This window comes from Equus przewalskii, chromosome 7 (assembly GCF_037783145.1).
Source record: "Equus przewalskii isolate Varuska chromosome 7, EquPr2, whole genome shotgun sequence".
NCBI classification, from domain to species: Eukaryota; Metazoa; Chordata; class Mammalia; order Perissodactyla; family Equidae; genus Equus; species Equus przewalskii.
The window spans coordinates 11516499-11539977 of NC_091837.1; the positions used below are offsets into that span (position 1 = coordinate 11516499).

The 23479-nt window shown below is 53.8% G+C and overlaps 1 protein-coding gene across 2 annotated transcripts in view; it reads right to left on the reverse strand.

The window, feature by feature from the left end:
- MYO18B (myosin XVIIIB) overlaps positions 1-23479 on the reverse strand; it is a 250417-nt gene that overhangs the window by 191380 nt on the left and 35558 nt on the right. For both annotated transcript variants that reach the window (XR_011541781.1, XM_070626960.1), the window contains exons 11-12: positions 22002-22065; positions 11287-11431 (exon numbers count right to left, since the gene is read on the reverse strand). Coding sequence is in view for 1 of the 2 variants with exons in the window: in XM_070626960.1 (XP_070483061.1) it covers positions 11287-11431; positions 22002-22065 (209 nt within the window). In the remaining variant the exon portion in view is untranslated. The remainder of the gene's footprint in view (positions 1-11286; positions 11432-22001; positions 22066-23479) is intronic.

Here is a 23479-nt window from a genome sequence, read left to right on the forward strand (position 1 = left end):
CTTCACCTCTCTGAGCCTCAGCTTCCTCACCTATAAACAGAAATGGTAACAGCAGTGACTACCCCTCAGGCCTGTGAGGGTTAAATGAGCCAACTGCTGTATAAACAAACACCCAAGGGAGGCAATCTGGGCCGCCTTCATCGAGATGTTAAACATCGAACACGCCCTTGGACCCAGCAGCCCCACATCCGGGAAACCAGGCGTCCAAAACGCTCGCTCAGGTGCACACCCTCTACATACAAGGATGTCCCCTGGGGCGTGGTTCACAACACCAGGCAGGGAATGACCTGAACGATGACTGGCTGGAGAACTGTCACGCAGCCCGCCTACTCCGGGCACGCCCCTGCAGTCAACAATCAGGGACGTCGCCACGAACCAACGTGCAAAGAGGTCGAAGACTCTCTGTGACATAGAAAGATCAGAGAGCGTAAAAATGGCGATGGTGTGAACCCATTTGTGTAAAAACCACACCCAACCAAACAAACAACCTATAGGTTTGTTATACACACGACGCAGCTAAATGCACAGTTTTAAAAGGCCCGTCGCTGAGGCGACAGGAACACACGGGTGTCGATTTGCTGGGTGTGACAGGTGCTGTGGCCCTACAGACGCCCTGCCCGGGGCAAGGGGGCGTGGGACTCCATGCATTGCTGTTCCATCTCCCTGTGTGTCTATAATTATTTCAGATCAAAAAGTTGAAGAGGGAAAAAAAAACCCCAGCCTGTCGGGGCAGTGAACATGTCCTGTGTGACCCTGTCGTGGTGGAATATGACATTGGACCTTTGTCCAAACCTGTCGAGTGGACGCCACCAAGGTGACTCCTGATGCCACCTGTAGACTTTAGTTAATAATAACGTGTCAACATGGGCTCATCAGTTGTAACAAATGTCACCTTAACAACGGTCGCCTTTGAGGGCAGACGATCTGGGGGTGGTGAGCAGGGACCTTTTTTTAACTCCATATTCTTCTGTCTTGTTTTCATTTTTCATAAGACAACTTTACAATAGTACTGTGCATTTGTTTTAAAATAATAAAAATAGTCAAACTATTCACCAAGTGCTTGAATGTGTGGTCCTGGCTTTGTGTTGGTAGCATCTGTGTTTTTTCCCACCGGCCTTCGGCACACAGGGTCTCACCCCAGGTTGGGGAGCATCGGGCCGCCCCCTCCCTTCCCTGGTGGACGGCCCTGACTGCTGGATGTCGGGGCGTCCCGGCAGAGGGCGGGCGGCTGGGCCCTTGGCATTATTGCCATCGTCTCTCCTTCCTGCGGGCCCCTCTGGGCTCCCGGACCAACGGCCCCATCCATTCAGGGACTGACATCTTTATTGCGGCAGGCAGGGACCAGCAGGCTGACGGGCAGCCTCCCTTCGTTACCCGTTACGCGGCCCCTCCTCGGGTGATAGATGGGCCTGACCATGTCATCTATTAGGCCGTGGGGTCAGCGGCAGGCAGACTGGCAAGTTTAGTGAGAGACAAATAAATTAAACCTCCCGCCGGCCTCCGGGGCAGAAGGAAAGCAGAGCCACGCGGCCATCAAGGCGGGCATCGCTCATCTTTGTTGCTCTTTTGGATTCTGAACATTGTTGTCATTTTCGTGGAATAATGAGGGACGGCAGACAGGGTGACAAACAGCCTCAGATTTCCTGGGAGGGCCTCCGTCATCTCTTACAGCTACGGGCCCCCAAGGATGCAGAGGATTGAAGACCAGCCCGAGTCAGCCCTGTGGACTCGAGCTTCGCTGGGGAAAACTCTGGACAGCGGACAGATTTTCCATTAATAATAGTAATGGAGGGGCCAGCTCCGTGGCCGAGTGGTTGAGTTCGCGCGCTGCACTGCGGCGGCCCAGGGTTTGGATCCTGGGCGAGGACATGGCACCACTCGTCAGGCCACGTTGAGACGGCGTCCCACATCTCACAACTAGAAGGACATGCAACTAAGATATACAACTGTGTACAGGGCGGGTTTGGGGAGATAAAGCAGAAAAAAAAAAAAGATTGGCCACAATTGTTAGCCCAGGTGCCAATCCTTAAAAAAAAAAAATAATAATAGTAATGCCAATAATAGCAACGACAACGCTTTACATAAATAATGTAAGCCTACCCTAGCAGGTAGGCACTGTTGTTGTCCCCAATTTACAGAGGGGGACGCTGCGTCTCAGAGGTCCGGGCATCACCACGATCATGAGGGGAACCAGGACTGAACCCACATCGGCCTGGTCCCAGAGGCCAGGCCGTTAGCCTCAATTCGGAGCTCTCCTGCCTCCAGCCTGCTTAGAGGATGACCTTCCAGGTGGAGGAACGGAGAGTGGAGGCTGGAGGGGCGGATGGAGACTAGACGGAGCTGAGAAGGACTCTTAGGAGAGAGCTGAGGTCCGGGCAGCCAGACGCACCCAAGGACCTGGCCAGGCGGGCGGCCTCGTGGAGGAGAAGGGCAGCAGCTGTGGAGGTGGACAGACACTGATTCCAACCTCGGCTCCACCGCAGGATGCTGTTTGACCTTGGCAATGTTACATAACCTCTCTGAGCCTCAGCATCCTGAACCGCAAAGTGGGATTCCTGCCCTGCCCATCAGGCGAGAATTAAAAGAGAGAACAGGTGGAGTGTCCCCCAGCCCTGGGCCGAGGGGCAGAGCAAGGAGACTCCAAGAGGATTTTGTTCACAGAGCTCATTCTTAGAAAGCGCGTTGGGTCTAATTTTAATCACGTACAGCCAAGAGGCCCTGAGACAGAGAAATGGTTTCTTGCTGCAAAGAGGGCACTGGGTTCACCCTTGATTTACTCTTCTCTGGGGACAGGGTTCTTAGGGGGCATCAGAGGATAGTGGGGGGGCACCGGTCATGAAAGCAGAGAGCTGACGTCCTGGGAGCTTCCTCTGGCCACCTCAGCAGGGGACTTGGAGGCATCATCTGTGGGACTCCACAAGCCTTGCAGCATCATAACGACAACAGCCAGAACTTGCCATGTGCCCGGCGCTGTGCTGCGCCCTTGACAGACAGCACCTCTGTTCCCCTGCAGAGCAGGCCTGGGAAGCCACTACTCTTTTCAATCCCATTTTACAGGCCAGAAAACTGAGCCTCCGAAAGCTTAAGTTACCTGCTCGAGGCCACGACGGCAAAATGTGGCCACACCAATAGCCCCCGTCCTACGTGTTCTAGAACCTTGTTGCTCCCCCACCCAGGGGTGGAGTCTAGATTCTCTGGCCCTCGAAGGTGTGACACTCTTATAACCAACAGAACATGGCTGCGTGACAACGAGGCCAGCTCAGAAACGATGACGCAGCTTCCACGTTGCTCTCTGGAAACCTGTGTTTGGAACCCAGAAGCTGCCACGGCCACGAGGAAGCCTGGAGAAGCCCATGCAGAGAAACCCGAGACCACACGAGGACAGGGAGACGCCCGGCCAGTGCCAGCACCAGCTACCATCTGACAGCAACCACACGAGCCACCTCAGCCAGAACCGCCCAGCTGAGCCCTTCCACACGACAGACCCACAGAAGCCGCCGGAGAGAATAAAATGATTGTTGTTTAAGCTGCGGCGTTTGGGGCTGAATTGCTACACAGCCCGGTAACCGGACCAGCCACAGAGCTAGCGAGTGTTGGGACCCTCACTTCAATTTAAGCCCAGGTCTGAGTCCGTCCTGGCCGCTCTGACCACTACCCTGCACTGTCCTTGGCCTCCAGGACCTTCTGCTAAGTTGTGGGGAGAGCACTGGACTGAGAGTCCAGAACTGGATCCTGGTTCACTCATGAGCACAGAAGTTTCGTCGTGGGCCCTTAGGAAAGGAGCTTCATCTCACAGAGGCCCAGGGTCTTCACCCAGCTATGGGGCCTGATGACCCCCACCCATTAAGGGGCCAGCTTAAATGCCAATGAAGACAACCGACAGCAAAAACACTCTGCAGAGGAGACAGCTACAGCTTGCTGACCTCCTCCCTTGTGCCAGGTGTTACACGTCCATTATCTGACTATTAAACGGCCGTAGGAGAGAGGGGGGAGTTATTACCATTTTACAGACACGGACGCTGAGGTCCGGGAGGTGATATCCGTTCCCCACATTAAATCACACAGCCAGCAGGTGGGGGAGCCAGCATTCCAAGCCAGCTCTGCCCAACTCGAGGCCTCAGCTTTTCCCTCCTCCCTCCCTCTCTCCTTATCAAGCGAGCTCCAGAGAGCATCCATTTGCTGTCCTTTGAAACACGCGGGCGCAAGTGAATTGTTCCGTGGGCCACTTTTCGCCCAAGGAAAGAAACACGAGGCAGGATGAATGATTGCCTGATGGCTCCCGGGGGATGGCCCCAAGCCACGAGCCTGGGTTAGCAGCAAACCAGCTGTGATGTCAAATCACCGGGGGATTTCTGCCTGCCGTGTGGAGCCAGCCCCCTGGTGCCCCTGGAGATCCACTCTGGAGACACGATGCAGAGGGAGGGACGGACTCGGTCCCCAGGAGCCACCCGGCTTGTCGATGGGAGGTGGCCCGGGGTCGGAGCATTATTGTCATTGCAACCTTGGGGGAGCCCCCAGACAGCTCTGTGCGGCCCCTCCTCCATCCCACAGACGAGGCTCAGGCGAGTTCCGTAACATGGCTGATGTCACACACAGCTACTAAAAGGTCACGCTGAGATATGAACCCAGGACCGGCTGACTTCAAAACACCCATGTCCTTTCCCTGCCACATCCTGAGGGGAGGCGTCCCCTCTGACTTTGAGGCTGCCCAGGGCACCGCTGGTGACAGGGTGACCCAGGGCCCCTGCAGGGAGCCAGCCTCCTGGGGTGAAGGCCACCACATCACAGGGGCCGAAGGGACTGAGAAGCGTGTGGGGAAGGTCATGGCGTCAGAGACCCTCAGGGACTCAGGGGTCAACGGGGCCTGGCGGGACTTCAGGGGGAACAGGGTATGAACCCCCAACGGAGGAGGCTCAGAGGGGCCCCAAGGAGGCACACTGGGGCCACATGTGATGTCAGTGCTGAAGGCTCCCTGGGGAGAGCTGAACTGAGCAGGGGCCACATGTGTGCTGGGACCACATGGAGACCGGAGGGCCTGGGCCCCCATCGGCCTGGGGCCACCCTGCACATGCTCAGGGGCCTTTTATGGGACAAAGAAGGGCTGGGAAAAGCACGAAAAAAGGGAAGCAAGTTTTCAGAAGAGAAGGAGGAAGTAACATTTCCACAGTGGGAGGAAGAGGACGACACTGCAAAGGAAACGTCCCTTCCAGGTCCCCGGCCTCCACCCAGCCCTCCACACGTCCGCTGCCTTGTACCCCTTCCGGTTGACCCGAAACGCAGGGATCAAGGCTCTATGTCCCAGAGGCAGCTGGTGGAGGAACAGGGCTCGGCCTGCGATGAATACATTTTTGGTCTTTGTTCCAGTTCCCGGCACACAGCTCCTCAAGCCCTTGGAGACTCCGAGGTGACAAGAGGGGCTTCCGTGTGCCATTGGGTTGACTGGCATCTGGGGACCTAGACAGCTGCAGGAGGGGGGCTGGCCGCCAGAAAGACCAAGGCATGATTCCAAGCTTGGAACTCTCAGCCCCGCCCCGACCCCCGGAGGGAGAGGGGTTGGGGACTGAGCTGAGCACCCATGGCCAAGGATCGAGTCAGCCGTGCCCGTGGAATGAAGCCTTCACAAATCCCCAAGTGCCGGAGTCTGGGGAGCTTCTGGACTGGTGGACACGGAGAAGGGCCGGGGGGACGGCCTGCCAGAGAGGACGCGGCCTCCCCACACACCTCGCCCTGTGGATCTTTTCCATTTGGCTGTTCCTGAGTCGTATCTTTTATAATAACCAGTGAGAGCTAGCTAAGTGCCTTCCTGCAGTCTGTGAGCTGTTCCAGGAAATTATCGAACCTAAGGAGGGGGTGTGCGGACACCCAACTCAATAGCCAGTCCGTCAGAAGCCTAGGTGGCCCAGACACCTGATTGGGGTCTGAGGTCAGGCAGTTTTGGGGGACCGTCCCAGAGCCTGGGGCTCTGTGCTAACTCCAGGTAGTGTCAGAACGGGACTGAATCGTAGGACCCCCTGTGGGTGTCTGGAGAATCAGAGAATCGGTGGGTGTGGGGAAAAAAAACCCCACATTTGGTGTCAGGAGTGTGAGTAAACACGGTTCGGGGGGTCCCAGGGAAAGAGTGACATCAGCAGCCCTCTTGGAGCCTGTGGGACAGAAGCAGCAGCCATGGAGCTGAGGAGGCGGCAGGTGTGGCCCCAGAGTTTGGGCTCAGAGCTTGGTGGACCTGAGTCCAAATCCCACCTGTGGCTTTAGCTGTGTGCCCTGGGAGATATGGGTCAACCTCTCTGGGAAGCCGCAGCCTCATTATCTGTATAATGGGCATCCTAACAGTTCTCACCCTCCCCAGGCTGTTCAAGGGCTGTACAGTGACGTCCTCGTGGCTGTAAGCTCTCAGCACGGCACCCGGGAAAACAAGCCAATTCTCCAGGAGAGAATGACCCTAACAGCCCATTGCAAAGTCTAGGGCAATAGAGCCATCTTTGCAGGGAGCCCAGCCAAGGTTCCGAAGCTCACTCTGAAACATACGAGCTGTGTGATGTCAGGCCAATCACATACCCTCTCTGAGCCTCCATTTTCTAATCTATCAAGTGGAGATGGATGAAAGCCAACACTTAGGAAGCACCCGATCATGGGCCAAGTCCTATGTGCCACACGTTTTGGCATGGATGCATTTAACCCTTACAACAAGCCTACGCAGTGGGTACCATCATGAGCCCCGTGGTATAGAGGAGGAAACTGAGGCTCAGAGAAGCCAAGCCAGGATCCACACCCAGCAGCTGACTCCTGATTCTTGCCCACGAGGCGCTCTTCTTCCTCACCAGGTTACTGCAGAAATCTAATCAGACCCAAAGGCAGAAGTGAGGTCCTGGGGCTTTGAAACCACCAAACAGTAAACCGACATTAGCGGGGGTGGTTGTTTTCGCTATCAGAGCTCAGAAACCCCGAGTCCAGTTATAAGGCCCCAAATCTCCCCACTCGGGGTGATGTCGGTTTTGAAAATCAGAATCAGGGCTTTCAAATAAGCTAAGGAAGCCAGGCGCACCGGGGGAGGGAATTATTTTAATGAAAAAAAAAAAAGCTGATGAATGGAAATGATTCTTAATATATTTCAAAATGATCTGTTATGACACAAAGCAAAGACATTTATATACGACTCTGAAATTCTTAACCGCTGATTTTAGAGCTGCCTATTATGAAATCTTCCGAACCACTATATACAGTTAGTAAATCATCGGGCAGGCCTCCCAGGCAGACTGACAGTGGCTCCTCTTAAAATAATTTATAAGGTGGGGTGGGGGAGGCTGGGAGAAATTATTGCCATAATCATGTATTAATAAAATATTTATAAATGTGACTTTCTCTTTTAGCATCACAGGCGGCCACAGGTACGGGTCAGGTTCCTGAGCCCACATCAGAGGGGGCGCCCCACGTGCCCCACGAGGAGGAACGCGGGGCGGGAAGCACACTGCTCTGGGGACAGGTCAATAGGCCAGGGGGCTTCGCTGGCCTCTGTCTTGTCATATCAAAGGCAGCGAGGGTTCACTTGTGACCATGGAAATCAGAAGGCAGCCCGCAGCCATCTGCAAGGCTCCTCTCTCCCTAGGCTTTGCAGATCCCCAGGAGGGAGCAACCTGTCTGAGTGGAGTGTGACAGAGAGGCAAGTGGCTGTGTCTCCTTGGGAGAGTCCCTTCTTCCGGGCTCAACACCACCGTCATGGAGCCACCTCCTCCAGGAGGACCGCCTTGAGCTAGACGCTCTTGATGACCCGTCCACCCTGCGTCGCCCTGGCCACCCGACACGTGCCACCCCATACGTGTCCCTGGCCTGTCACTGTGGGTACCTGTCTGTTCCTCTCTGCTTTCTCTGGTTGCAGGAGCGTGCTTAGCCCACGCACGGGGCAGGCTCAGGGTGCAGGAGGTAACGCCCTCCACCCAGGAGCCCCCGTCAAGCAGGGGAAAGCAGGAGGCGGTGTATAAACACCCCGGCTTCCTCTCCTCCTGGGTAACTCAACCAGGAGGCATGTCCCTCAGGCTCCCTGAGGTCTGCAGGGGGACTGAGCCCCAAACACCCAGAGGTAACCCGCTCATCAACATATCCTGTCACCTCCCTCCCCTCCCTGCCTCACTTCCCCACCAGCGCCTCCTGGGGTCCCTTTGGGTGCAAATAATCTAAATGCACCCAAATCTTTGTCTTCGGGGAAACCCAGCCTGATTCAGCTGTGTTTTCCTGATCCCGTTTTTCCTCCCATCAACCCCATCCTCAGTGCATTGAAAGAGGAGGCCACAGAAGCCCAGAGAAGTTTGGGTTTGAACCCTGGCTTAATGCACCTAGACCTCCTGAGACTCAGTTTCCCATTCTGTAAAATGGGTTTGCTTCCTTCCTCACACCCCCAGTTGGAGGGCGTCCACACCCCAACTCTGAACCTCCACAGCTTTCCCGGCCCGCATCGAGCGATCGCACCCCAAACTCGGCCCGTTTACAAAATCGGCTGATGGAGTCAAGTTCAGAAGTTTCCTCTCTCCAAATAAAATGGCAAACTCACAAGAAAGGACTCCGTCTTCACAGCCTCTCCGATCCCTCCCTCAGCCAGGTCTGGGCACAAAGTCAGTGCCGGCTCATCTCAGGGACTGGGGTGTGTTATGGCTGAATTATGCCCCACCCCAAACTCCTACATTGAAGTACCAGCCCCGGGTCCCTCACACGGTGACTGTATTTGTTGGTTGAGCCTTTAAAGGGGTAATTAAGGTGAAATGAGGTCATATGCGTGGACCCCAATCCCGTGTAACTGGTGTCCTTATAAGAAGAGGAAATCAGGACAGACGACACACAAACGGAGGGTGATCATGGGAAGACACAGCAGGAAGGTGGCCGTCTGCAAGCCGAGGAGAGAGGCCTCAGGAGAAACCCACCCTGCGACACCTTGATCCTGGCTTCCAGCCTCCAGAGCTGTCAGAAAACAGATTCCTGTTGTTTAAGCCCCCAGTTTGTGGTCCTTCGTTATAACAGCCTTAGGAAACTAACAAAGCCCTGAAACCCACACTTGGATGGGTGGCCGGGTACACGGACCCCAGATTAAGAACCTCTAATCTGGCCCAATTCCAGAATTTCGCATCCGAGAAAACTGAGACCAGAGAGACAGGTGACTTGCTCAAGGTCACACAGCAAGTTGGGGGCAGGGCCAGATTCCTGACATCCTCTCTCTAGTTTGGCTGGAGCTGAGGAGGATGGAGAAATTTCTTCAGATCACAACCGAACAGTTAATTCAGAGGCACAGGGACCCCCGAGGGCTGAGACCTTCCAGGGGGATGGTGTGGAGTAGGGTCGGCCAACTTTCTCTGTGAGGAGCCATATCGTAATTATTTTCGTCTTGGCAGGCTGTACGATCCGTGTCTCAGCTACTCCTCTGTGCCGTTGTAGCAGGAACGCAGCCTTAGACGCGTAAATGAACGAGCGTGGCTGTGTTCCAAGCAAACTTGAATTATGGACACTATAATTTGAACGCCAGATAATTTTCATAAGTCCCAAAATATTATTCATATATATGCATATTTTCATCTAGTTGAAATGGAAAAACTATTCTTAGTTTGCGGGCTGCACAAAAGCAGGCAGCAGGCTGGATGGGGCCCACAAGCCCCAATTTGCTGACTCCTGGTGTAGACGAAGCCAGACGCAGAGCTGGGGGTTTCTAACTGGCGACTAGAGTTTTGCAGGGAGAGAAACGCCCCCCAGGCTGGTGAGAGGACCGCGTTCTCACACCCTGGTGTTCATGACCCTGGTGGTCCCAGTGACCAGGAAGCTGAGCGAGAGATGTTACGTCCCGTGAACAAAACAGTGGTGACATCCCGACACCCAAGGGTCTGAGCAGGACCCGTGGCTGAGTTTCAGAAAAGCAAGTGGCACCTGTTTTTTGCACATTTGTGTAGTCAGGCATGTCTGTCCTTGGCTGGTACCAACTGTGGAACACCTATTTTACTCACGTCCGACTCAGCAAAACTTCTAGAAATTTCCGAAATCAAATCAGCGGCCAATGCATGTGGCTGAAACGGATGAGACTCAAAACAATGGGCCACACGGCCCACGACTGTGGGAATAGCAGGAATGATGTGCCAGCATATTCCAGAAGCGTCTGCTGCTCCACAGGGGAATGGGCAGAGTCAATACATCATTCCAGAGGACAGACCTCAATTCACACATGTTCATTCGACAAGTGAGTTCCAACTCCAGAACTCTATGTTCTGGGCCCAAAGGAAGCCACTCCCTCCTGGAAAGAGCTAGACAAGGACTCAATCACAATACAAGGCCCCATAAGCCCCATCAAGGCAGGAACCACATTACTCCTGATCCCTGCTGTCCCCTCAGGACCTTTTACTGTGCCAGAAGAGAGGGCAGAAGAGGCTGGTTAGGGAGGTGAGGAGCCTTGAATGCCAAGCCAAGAAATTATTTAGCAGGCAAGGGAGAGCCCCGGGAAGATTCTAAGAAGGGGAGTGGCACTAGGTGTATGTTTTAGAAAGGAGCCCGGTGGTCACACTGAGGATAGACATAAGGAGAAGTGAAGGCAGCTGCAAAGAGGCTACTGCAACAGTCCAAGCGAAAAAAGAAAAAATAAAAAAGACAAAGAGTAAGAATAGAGAAGCCAGGACAGAAATGCTGTCCCAGGGAGTGTCTACAGGGCAAGGGGAATGATTAGATAGGGAGGGGTGAGGGCCCGAGGGGTGATCAGAACCACCGGAGAAACAGACAAATAAGGAGAGAGAGCAGACCTGGGAGGAGGAGGATAATGGGTCAGCTCCAGTACCTGTGGTGGGGAGCATCTCCAAGATGTCCAGACAGAGACAGCCCCTTTGTTGCTTGGACCCAACCTCTCTCACATGTTTCAGGGCTTCTCTGCTCAGTACAGTAGCCAACAGCTACACACGGCTAATTAAATTTATGCTAATTAAAATGTAACACAATTAAAAATTCAATTCCTCAGTCACACTAGCCGCATGTCAAATGCCCAACAGCCACATGCGGCTGGTGGCTACTGCACTGGACAGTGGATACCGAGAGCGTCTCCATCATCGTGGAAAGTTCTGTTGGGCGGCGCCAGTCTACAAGATTTGCTAGAAACATCCAGCCCTGCTTCTTCTCACCATGCCTGGTTCAGCAGCCGCCCCGAGAGACGCCCCCGAGACACGGAAGGTGGCAGGTTGGCCCTGTCCCACCTCACTGAGAGAAGGGTCTTGTGGGGCACCTGCCAACGGAGAAAGCTGGCAGCCCAGGTGAGCTCGGCAGGAAGGACGTTACCTTTGCAGGCCCCCGCGGCGCCCAGGTGGTAGATGGCCGCCAACACCCGCCAAACGGCTCGCTGCTCGCTCTCCGAGATGCCCAGCGTCCCCATGGCGCCCTGGAGCTGGGCAAAGGCAGCCGCTGCCTTCTGCTTGTCTTCAGGCTGAGAGCAAAGGGAGAGAGGAGGAGAGAGAGGCCATCAGGGTGGAGAGAATGCAAACTCACCCCGCGAAGCAGGGCTCCGTCTCTGGGGAACGTGTGGTTGCTTTGTTAGCACAGTAAATTACCCACAATTAAGCTGAGGAGTGCTGACACCCAGAACTCAGGCTGCTGGGAGAGTGATGAAAACCATTTCTATCTGACGTGGGAAGGTGGTGTGATTTTTCCTCATTCATGAGTTCACCCGGTGGGTTTACTGTGGCTCTGCACCCTGCTGGGCTCCAGGAACACAAAGATGGGTGGAACCCAGAACGTGACACTGAGGGCCTCTCAAGGCAGACATGGAAAGAGGCATGAGAGTAACCAAACACGAGACAGGCAGAGTGGTAGGCTACGGGTATAAGTGGGCACTACTGGATGTCAGGCGCGGGAACGGCCTAACCAACCTCACCCGAGAGAGTCAAACAGCTATCACAGACGACGAGACAAAACTGTGATTGAAGGATACACAGGCAGAGCCGACTGATTTAGTGTAATAAAGGTCCTGACAAAGGGCGCAACACAAACAAAGGAGATCTTTGGAGACACCAGGTGGCCAACTGGATGTGGACACAGAAGGAGGTATTTCTGGAGGTGGGGTGGACAGAGAAGGAGAGGAGATAGAGCACAAGAAGCTGGCAGGGGCCAACCGTGAAGGCCTCCAAGATGATCTTAAAGGGCATGGGCTCTGAGCTCCAGCCATGATTGGCAAATAGGTGCCCCTGTCTACATTCCTGGACCCATGGCAGACATCACTAATCTATCAAGATCCCACCACCTGTCAGTGAGTCCAGATTCTAATCAGTGGCAGACATCATTAATCAATCAAAATCCCATAGCATGCCAGTGAGTCCAGAGTCTAACCCATCACAGACATCATTAATTGATCAAGATCCCACAGCACACCAGTGAGTCCAGATTCCAACCTGTGGCAGACATCATTAATCGATCAACATCCCACACCGTGAGTCCAGAGTCCAACCCGTGGCAGACATCATAATCGATCAAGAGCCCACAGCACACCAGCAAGTCCAGATTCTTTTCAGGACATCATCAGCTGCAGCTGCCACCAATTGATCTGCCTCAGCAACCGAAATGGAACCTGTCTGCCACCCCCGGAGTCAGCCATGGGAAACTGCCAAAGATTTTTAAGCAGGAGAAAAGAGAAAATGACATGATCAGATGTTTATGGGTTGTAGGGTGTTGTTTTTTTCTTTTCCAGATTTATGATCCCAATTATGTTTGATTGAATATTAAAATTAGTCTGAAACTCTTGCACACACACCATCTGGCCAAGTACTCTCAGCCCAGAAGCCTGCTGGGTTGAAAGGAAGCGAGCCGGGGACAAGAATTCTTTTGTCTACAATCCACCAGCAGATAATGAGGAACTGATTTGCAGTTGGCCTGCCTACAGAGCTTGAGTGATGAACTAGAGGCTACTAACGCTGGCAAGTCCTTGAATGTTGTGGAGTCCAAGGCCCAGAGAGGGACGACACTTGCCCAAGGTCACACAGCAAATTAATATCAGATACAGGACCGGAATCAAGTTCTCTGACTCCCCGTCTAGGCCATTTGTGTCTCCATTCAAGCCACTTCTTCTAACTGGGAAAGAAACCTGCAAGGATCATCCAGCAATTGGGATGCCATCAAAGCGTGCAGTGACATTGAGAGATTCGCTGTGGAAATATTTCGACTAATAGCAAAAGCATGTTCCACGGATCCATCATATTTCTGGGCCACCACAGGACCACAGAATCCCTAGCAACCAGGAGCTCAACCTAGCAACCGCAGCTGCTGCGCTGGAGCCGGGGAGGAGAGGCAGGCGTCTCACCAACACGCGCTTGGTTATTTATGAGATTTCAAAGGAGCAGAGAAAGGACACGAAAAGGACAGTGGCAACACATTTATTACGGCTCCCACTGTCAGCCACGAGCATTTGACTTTAAATTACAGGCGTGCTCCATCATCTGCCACTTAGCTCACGTGAAGGGAAGAACCAGAAACTTCTGCTGGAGCATATTTGCTTCTTTTTCTCTCCCTCCCTCCACCAAGTCTCTGTTGCAATGGAAGACACGGAGGAACAAATATATACGTTTGTGATCCAAGACAATTAGCAGCAGGAAATGGTCGCAGTTCCGTAAGCTTCTAGAGAGCCAAAGACCTCTGCATAGTGCCCTGATAAAAGCCACTCCTTGCACCAATATCACAAAAATAGAAATCAGTCAAGTTAGTGGAATAAGTCAATTCATAGCCCAAATGTTTATCAACAGAAGACCGGGTAAACGATGGGTGGTCTAGCCAGGGCACAGTGGTGGAGTACTACGCAGCGAGGAAAAGGAACACGTCACCCCCTACGTGCAATCACGTATATGAATCCCACAGACCCCACGTGAGTCAGAGAAGCCGGGCACCCGAGACGACATCCTGTGGTTCCATGTCTGTGAAGGTCAAGTGCAGGCCAAACTCACGTGTGATAGAAATTAGGGTGACGACTCCAGGGTGGGAGGGAAATCCTTCATGGGGAGGAGCCTTGAGGGAGCCTTTGTGGGAATGAGGAATGTTCTAGATCTTGACCTGGGCCGTGTGCAGGTGTGTTTAAGAATATAATGATCACTGAGTTGTACACGTCACATTAGTGCCCTTTATATGCTTTACTGTATGGCTCACTTCATTTTAAGGAAAAATTGGTGAAAAAAAGTCAACGCACAAGATGCCCAGGGTTTGTCTGCTGCAATCAGAGGCTCAAGATCAAGCGAAGGCTGCTGGCAATTGAGGGGAAAAACGACATCCAAAATGTTCTTTCACAGTAAACCGGCCTGCGTTTAGCAGGCCCAGGAGAGTCCCACGCGGCACAGAGGCCAGGTTTGTGTTCGGACACAGACAGAACCGGACGTTCTCAGTGTGACTTTACACAGATCTCTTGCCCTTGCACGAGGCTCCGTTTCTGCTTCTGTAGGAGGGAAATGACAGCCCATCCTCCTCCTCGGGCCGTTGCGAGGATTAAATGAGTTCATGTGTTTGCTTCAAAGAAGCCGGCACAGTTCCGGGTACACAGTGGTGGTCAAGGAAATGCTGGTCTCCACTCACCACTGCATCCCACGCGCCTCGCCTTTGCTCAGGCTGTTCCGCCTTCCGGAGACACTTTTCCCAATTCCTGCCCAAGTCCCTGCCCAGCCCTCCATGGAAAGTGCATCAGGCACGGTCCTCTCCTCGAGGGGCTCCCAGTCCAACAAGGGGGACAGAGGTGCAAATGGATACAGCACAGTGCGTGCTGGGGGTGGGGAGACTGGCAGGGGTCGGAGGCTTCCTGGAAGAAGCGATATAGGAAACAAACTGAATGAGTGAGACCAACTGGGTGCTGGGGAGGCAGGAAGGGTCCCCGAGCAGAAGGGCACAGAGCTGGGGGGACAGGGTGCGTTGTGGGCCGAGAATCTTGTCTTGCAGAGCGAAGGGTCCTGGAGCCGTGGTTTGCAGCTGGGAGCAGCTCTCCGATGGAACGCGTGGCCGAGGGACCCGGCACCTGGGCGTCCTCTCCCCAGGTTATATGCACCACGGGGGCCTCAGGCAGCCTGGTGGGGATGGAACCAGCCCCTCCTCCAGGGCCGGGGTGGGCTCCCCTGTGTCTCTACCGCCACCCAGCCCGGGGCACGCCCCTCCCTCCGCGCCTGGACCTGCAGCCTGGCTCTGGGAGGAAAATGAGAACACTGACTCTATTCATTTGGGAAACAACATGGGTGCCGGCATGGGGAGGGCAGACCTCATGGAGACGGTGGGGAGGGCAGGGCAGGTGTGGGGCCAGAGCCCGGGGGCCCTGTTCCCAAGCGGCTCTGCCCCACGCTCAACGTGGACTGATCCACGTCCTCTCCTGGCACCAGAGTCCACTCGAGGCGGAAGAAGAGGATGCGTTAATTGAGCACCTACTGTGTTGCACAGGCGCTTTAACCCTGTAAGGCAGGGGTAGGTGTCTCCAATTGACAGAGGAGGAAACTGAGGCTCAGAGAGGGTTAGGCACCTGTCTGAGGCTGCCCAGCTGGGGAGGGGCAGAGTCACAATATGCCAGGTATTCTAAGGGGCCCCCAATCCTAAGAGCAGACCCAGGAGTTGGGGCTGCTCTACCCACTCCACAGGTGGAAAAACTGAGGCCAAGAGAGGACACGCGGCCCAAGGGCACACAGTGGGTCAGATCCCAGGGCACACGATCTTCAGCCACAACACAGGACTGAGATGACACAGGGGGACGGACACGAGTGTCAGGCTCGGAATCAGGCCGACCCGGGTTCCATTCCTCCCTCTGCCACTTCAAAGCTCTGTGCCCTTGTGCAAATTACTCCACCTCTCTGAGCCTGCTCACTCCACCTGAGAAACAGACACGAAAATAACCCTTTGCCTCAAAGGGCTGTTAGGAGGATGAAATAAGACAAAGCTCCCGGCAGAGCCCCGGACAGCAGTGCCTGGTCCTCAGCCTGTCATCAGAGCCCCTTCCTACGCAGTTGATGCCCGGTCATAAAAAATAAGTGTGCTCGGGGCCGGCCTGGTGGCGCAGCGGTTAAGTGTGCACGTTCTGCTTCTCGGCGACCTGGGGTTCGCCGGTTCGGATCCCGGATGTGGACATGGCACAGCTTGGCACACCATGCTGTGGTAGGCGTTCCACGCATAAAATAGAGGAGGATGGGCGCGGATGTTAGCGCAGGGCTAATCTTCCTCAAATAAATAACTAACTAACTAACTAAATAAATAAATAAATGTGCTCGCTTGGGCCCACACCTGGAAGGTGACGGCGGGAAGCAGACTGCCGGGAGGCAAGGATTCCTGTTATTATTATGACCACTGCTGCTGGGCCCTTTTTTAAAACATCAGGCAAGCTTGCAGAAAAGTGAATTACAGAGAGGAAGAAAAGCATCTCAAAGCTTTTTGACTTTGTGTCCTGGCCACAGCTGACTCAGTGCCACGTGAAAGCTGAAACGTGGCAGGGAGCGCGGGCGCGGTGAGGGGCCAGAGGCGGAACTGGCAGTCTGCGAGCAGAGGCGACCACTGAGACCAGCGCCACCCGAGGGTCCCAGCACATCCCCCAGACCCCCAGCCTCACCCTGTGCTGTTTGGTGTCCCTCCACCAATGCCTTTGCCTCAGCAGCTTGGTGTAGCCGACCGCGCCGCACCTGTCTAACTTCACGGTTAGTTAAGGACTAGCCCGTTGTCACCTCCTCCAGGCAGGCTTCCCAGATATTCCCCCATCCCTCCCAGCCTGGCCTCAGCCTGCCCGCACCTCTATTCAGGCACCTATCTCTCTGGCTTGGAATGACCCTCTTATGTGGCAGTGGCAGCCCCCCACCTGCCTTTGGTGACAGAGACCCAGCTGGGTCATCTCTGCATGTCAGTGCCTGGTCCCTAATAAGAGCAATAAATACCCATTCTTGAGTGAATGTCACTGAGCTGCAGTTGGTGTCCCCAAATAGGAGCCGTTGACGTTGGGGTAAAGTGCATGCACCCCCTGGGCTGGGCCCGTGCGACGACTAATCCTGGGCTGGAGGACCCCGGAGGCCCAGGCTGGCTGAGGGATGAGAGCCCCCAAATGTCTAATCCCCTTCTCCAGGTCGTCTGTGACTGCCAGCAATGGCCCCAGCTCCCAGGATGCAGGTGGCGGGTCCAAAGACAGACACCAGATCCCCAAAGCCCTGGGGACACGCCTCACAGGCACAGAGGGATAAATTAGAACATCATTAACACAGCTCTGCCTACCACAGCAGCACAGTTTAGAAAGCTGAAAAGATGTGATTTTTGCCAAGTTGTGGTGGGGAACATGCTCAATCACTTATTCACTCAACAAACATTTACTGAGCACTCGCATGCCTGGCTCAGTGCAAGGCCTTGTACGTTAAGCAGTGGACAGGACACAGAAGACCCCTCATCTTCTCGGAACTTAGGGCCGAGGGGAGACTGGCCATAAGTTAACAGTGTGACGCATGATGACCGTCACCAAGGAAGTGGCGACATACACCACACGGGTGGCCTCTCCGTGGACAGAGGGGTGGGCAGGGGGAGGGGCTCAGGCCTGAGAAGATGCACAAAGATATTTATCACCTCACCATCAAGGACCACAGGAAGGCCCCTCTACAGTTTGTGTTCCATGTAAAATCTTCAAATGAAAATTACTGAGAGGAGATCCGTGGACACGGGACCAATGGAGGTCTCTAGAGGGTGCCGTCCGTGGAGCCTGTTTTTTGGTTTGGAATGTGTGCGTTTTGGGGTTTTTTGTATCTTTGCTTTTTTTCTGATTTTCCCACGGACGTATGGACTAATTTAATTTTTTAAATAAATGTTTCCTTAAAAATATAAACTCGAGTAGAATTGAGATAAAGCCAGAAAGAGAAAAAACATGGCATGTGCCGCGAGGAACGTGGATCAGGGACCCCGGGGGCCACTGAGGCCTGGCCCCGCCCGGCTGGTCCAACGCTGCCGTCTGGGCTCAAACTGAATAATCCCAGTAATAACAACAGCGATGATAATAATAAAGCCGGCATGGGGTGGATCCAGGCACTGTCCAGGGGCGTCACGGGCTTCATCTCACGTCACTCGGGAGCAGGGCGGACAATGACCATCCCGATTTTACACATGAGGAAACTGAGGCCCGGGGGTCTGAGGCCACTGAGCTAAGTGCTGGCGGTGGAATTGGAACCCGCGTATGTCAGACTCCACAGACTGCTTCCCAACCACCATCCTCGGTGAATTTTCAGGGGACGATGGAACCGACTGCGACAGATGAAACAGAAGCAGAAGTGACCAGTCAGGGGAACGGCCAGCAGGCGGGGAAAGAGGGCTCAGCGGGGGAGAAATACGGGCAGTAGAATCGCCAGATACGAGGAAGGACATCGAGTCCAATTTGAATTTCAGATCAACAACAGATCCTTTTTTTTAGCATATCTCCCTGCCATATTTGGTGTCGCCGGAAAACTGACCTCACTACACTCGTCTAACTTCATTCTAAGTCCAGGACCAGCTTGTGCCTCCTCCTCCAGGCAGCCTTCTCTGATACGACTCCAGCCCTCCAGGCCTGCCCGTGCATTGTTTGCCATACGCTTATATTAAAAAACTATTAGATGTTTATCTGAAATTCAAATTTAACCAGCATCCTGTATTTTTTCCAGCTTTATTGAGTTATAATGGACAAATAAAATTTGTGAATTTTTAGGTGTACAAGGTAACGATTTGATATACGCGTACCCTGTGCTGTGATCGCCACAATCAAGTTTGTTACACATCCGTCACCTCACCTGGTCACCGTGTGTGTATGGTAGGAACACAGGATCCAGGCTCTCGTCACCTTTCAAAGACACGATCTGTCCAGCAGCATCAGCTGTGGTCACCGTAGTTCGATCCATTACAGGACGAATCAGTTCTGGGCATCCTGTATTTTTATCTGCTAAATCTGACCCCTTTGGGGGTGTCTACTTAGCAACTCCCATTCTCAGGAGGCATTTTCTGACCTCAACCTCCCTTGTGAGATGGTCCCCGGACCGCCCCCTCCAGAGAACTAGCCCAGGCTCGTCTCAAAGACCAACGAGTCCTCAGACTTTATTTTTGATCTCAAAGAACAGAGAAAACACTCTCTGCGTACCTGCCAAGGAGCAGAGAGAACAAAGGGCCATCCGACCAGTTCCCACACATCCAGTGTTCTCAAAAACACCCCCGGAAACACAGGGAAAAAACAAACCACTTCAAACGCCTCCTGGACGCGGATTCCCGCAGCGACCGTCCTGCGTAAGACTGAACAAACGGGTCACAGGCCCGGCTCCCGCCCTTTTCCTCCTCGAAAACAACAGGAAAACAAACAACCACCTTCTTGCTGATGAAATGGATGCATTTGGCCAAAACCCATTAAATGAACGAGAAAACCCAGCGCAGGGATCGCCCCACATCCTCCGCCATCAAGATGGAGGTCTGGGTGCCCAACGGACCCTAGTCATGGGGGCATGAAGGATGAACACCCCGCAGACGCCCCATTGAAGGGGGACCAGCAAGGGGACCGCGGATCAGCCCCCGGAATCTAAAGACAGAGGAGCCACATCACCCGCTCCATCCCACCCCACCCTCCACGGAAAAGGGCTGCGCTCCAGGGGTTCTCAGAGTCAGGTCCCAGAACCAGCAGCATCAGCAGCCCTGGGGACTCGTGAGAAATGCAGATTCTCAGGTCCCACCCCAGACCCGCTGATTCAGTAACTCTGTGGACGGCACCCAGCGTGTGTGTAACCGCTTTATTGATGTGTAATTGACAAAGGAGAACCCACCCGTCTTTATAAACATAGAATTTGATAAACTTGGACATTTACACTCGTGAAACCATCTCCACAGTAAAGACAATGAACATGTCCGTCACCCCCAAAGGCTCCCTTTTATAATTTTTTCTCCCCTCGTCTTGCCCTCACCCAATCCCCAGGCAACGATTGACCTGTTTTCTCTTCTTTTCTTTTCTTTTTTTTTTTTTTGCTAAGGAAGATTCATCCTGAGCTAACATCTGCACCAATCTTCCTCTATTTTGTATGTGGGTCACCACCACAGCATGGCTAATGAGTGGCATAGGTCTGCACCCAGGAAACCCAACCAAAGCCACCAAAGCAGAGCATGCCGAACTTAACCACTAGGCCACCAGGCTGGCATCTGACCTGTTTCTGACCCTGCAGATCAGCTTGCACTGTCTAGAGTTTCACATACATGGAATCACAGAGTTGCACTCTCTTTCAGCTGAGATTTTTCACCCAGCTTAATTATCAGACATAACTAGACCTTCGGGGAGTTTCTAGGTTTGGGCTGTTGCAAATAAAACTGCTGTGAACTTTCTTGCAAGAGTTTTTGTATGGACGTGACAGTCTCATCCTTCTGCATAAGCACCTAGGAGGAGAACAGTGCGTCATACGGGAGGTGGATGTTTAACTGGTTTAAGAAACTGTTTTCCAAAAGGGCTGTGCTATTTTGCATTCCCACCTGCAGGGTGGGAGAGCTCCAGTTACCCCAAGTTCTCGCCAGCACTTGGTACGATCGGTCTTTTTAAATGCAGACAGTCTGGTGACCCTGCAGCGGTGTCACATTGTGGCTTTCCTTTGAAGGTCTGTAACGACCAATGATGTCGAGCGTATTTTCATGCGCTTATTTGCCATCCATGTATCTTTTTTTTGTGAAGTATGCTGAAATCTTTTGCCCATTTTTTTTCCATCGGGTTGTTCTACTTGAGTTTTGAGAGTCGTTTATATATTCTGGATTCAAATACTTCATCAGATATGTGATTTGCAAATATTTTCTCCCAGTCTGGGCCTTGGATTTTCACATGAACAGCGATTTTCACAGAGCAGAAGTTCTTCACTTCACGGGAGTACAATTTATCAATTTGTTTTATTCTGGACCGTGCTTTTGGTGTCACATCTAAGAAATCTTTGCCCAATCCAAGGTTACAGAATTTTTTCTCCCGCTTTCTTCTAGAAATATTACAGTTTTAAGTTTTATGTTTAGGACTATGATCCAATTCCTGTTAATTTTTGTGTGTGGTATGAAGACACAGATTGAAATTCATTTTTTTGGCATGAAGATGTCCAATTATCCCAACACCATTTGTTTCCCAGACATATATGTTTGAAAAAGGCTTTGGAGTAGAAATTATCCACCCTTCTCCACCTGGCGAACTCCTACTCATCCTACAAAACCCAGACTGATTGTCTCCTTGGCCAAGAAGCCTTCCCTGACTGAGGCCAAGCAGGTCTTTCAACAACCCCCTGGTGCCCACAGCATCTGTGCAGCCTCCGGCATGTTCTTATCCCTCATGATTGCACCAGTCCCCAAGCCCTTCTCTCCTGACAGAGGGAAATTCATGGATACGGACCATCACCCCAGCACTTAGCACAGGCCTGGCACAGCTGGTGCTGGTGGGGGCAGTGGGGGGAGGCGACTCAGAAAACAATTGTCGACATATCAAAAAATGAATAAAAGAATGAACGAGCGAGGGAACAAGTTGCTTTTTTCATCAATTGAACGCCACCTCTCAGGCTCTGCTCCCAAGCCACAGCCTCCAGGAAGCCGGCTCTGAGGCGTCCGCCCACAGTACTCACAGTGACATTTGCTAAGAGTCCCCGACTGACGGATTTGGGCCAAGAATGTGCTAGGTGCTTTATGCACATTGTTTCCTTTCATCCCACAACGAGCCCGTGTGGCAGTCATGGCTCCTATCGTCATTTCACCAAAGAGGAAACAGACGTTCAGAGAGGCTGGCTTCCATGCCCGAGGTCACGCAGCTAACAAGTGTCAGAGCTGCGCTTTGAACCAAGATGGCCTGTCCCCAGAGCCCAGGCTCCTCCCTTTACGGATACCATCCCCTTGTTGCTTTTCTCTGCACACGTCTCCTCGCCCCGGGGAGTCCAGCCCCTGCCTCCCCGACACCAACAGCCTTTCCAGCGATGCACCCCAGCAGCAACGCAGACGAGTCGCACGGGCCCCTTCCTTCACCCTCCCACCCTGGGCTACACCCACACCCCCCAGAAGGACCCCCGCCTTACCTTGGGCCAAGTGCCCATGCCGAAGGAGCTGCTGTCTGCCATCTGGTGCAGGTACAGGTCCGTCCTGGAAGCGGAGATGGGGGCAAGGTCAGGAGGACACCCCACACTGGCGGCCCGGCAGGCAGGGGGCCCTCACGTGCCCCAGGCAGCCCCAGCGGTGCCCCAGGCCCTGGCACCCCCTCCCAAATACTCCTTGCTCACCGCCCTCCCTCGGCCCTTCCTAAGCGCCAGGAAACCCTGGACGAAAGGGTCCGGGGCTCAAATCCTGAAAGCGGGTTCTAACTCGGGGTCTCCTGCCAGCCCACTGGGAGAACCGGCTCAGGGATGATGTTAGAACAGCTGGGAGGAGCGAGTTCCAGGATCGGCAGCACCGCCCCACCCGACAGGTGCCAATGTCATTCCCATCTTACAGACGACAAAGCAAAGGCACCGGCAGTCAGCACCCTGCCCACACAGCCAGCAACGCGGGGCCGGGGGTCGGGCTGAGCTCCTCTGGCCCCCAGAGCACAGAGTCCCACGCTGTCCTGCCACCGCCCCTTCTCCCAGCCTCTGTCTCCCCCCACAAGGCGACAGGATGTTGAAAGCCCCTCCAGTGCTCAGACTAAAGGTGCCTTGAGAGTGGGCCCAGCGAAGGGGCTGCCCAGCCCCACCGGCCTGAGGAATGCAGGCAGACGGGGAGGTGGAGGCAGGCCAGGCCCCCACCCACCACGGGGCTCGTGCTGGTCCCCGGGGCGGGGGCTCACCCACAGTTCCCAGCCACTCTCTCCAGTTCTGGGTCCCTTTGTGCCTTCTCCCCTACTTCTCTCCAGGCCCCGCCCCCCCAGCCTCAGCCTCACAGCCTGGAAGGCTCCCTGTTGGCCAGGGTTTGAGTCCAACCCCAGCCCCACAAGGGAGCGGACAAGCCAGTTTTCTTCTCTGGGTCCCCCTGTAGCTCCTCTGTTAAAGGGCTTCCTACCACTCGCCTCACAGGATTAAATGAGATGATACAGAGAAACTCCCACTGCAGGCCTGGTGCACAGTAGGACTTGATATCTGTCCCCCTGCACTTGACAGGGTCTATATTCCATTAGTCAGAAGTTCAACTTGACAAATGATTAATAGGCCCTACGCTATGTGCTGGGAAGACGGAAAGGAGGAAGGCAGGGCCCCTGATTCTGAGATCTCACAGTCTGTCAGGTGAGGGAGAGAGACCCGGATGCCCCAGGGTGCCAGGTGCTAGACCAGAGGCTCACCCCAGGCACCAAAATGGTATAAAGGGGAAGCTGAGGGAGTAGGAACCAGGCAGCACTCCTTGAAAGAAGGGATTCAGAGCAGGGTTTTGAAGGATGAATAGGAGTTTGCCGCATGAATGCATGGGAGAAAGGAAGGATGTCTGTGGAAGTGGGAACCAGTTTTGTCCTTTGGAAGCTTCACTGTGGCTGAGGGAACAGCCTGGCAGCTGCAGAGGGTGAGAAAGGGAGAAGGCCTGAGACCACCAG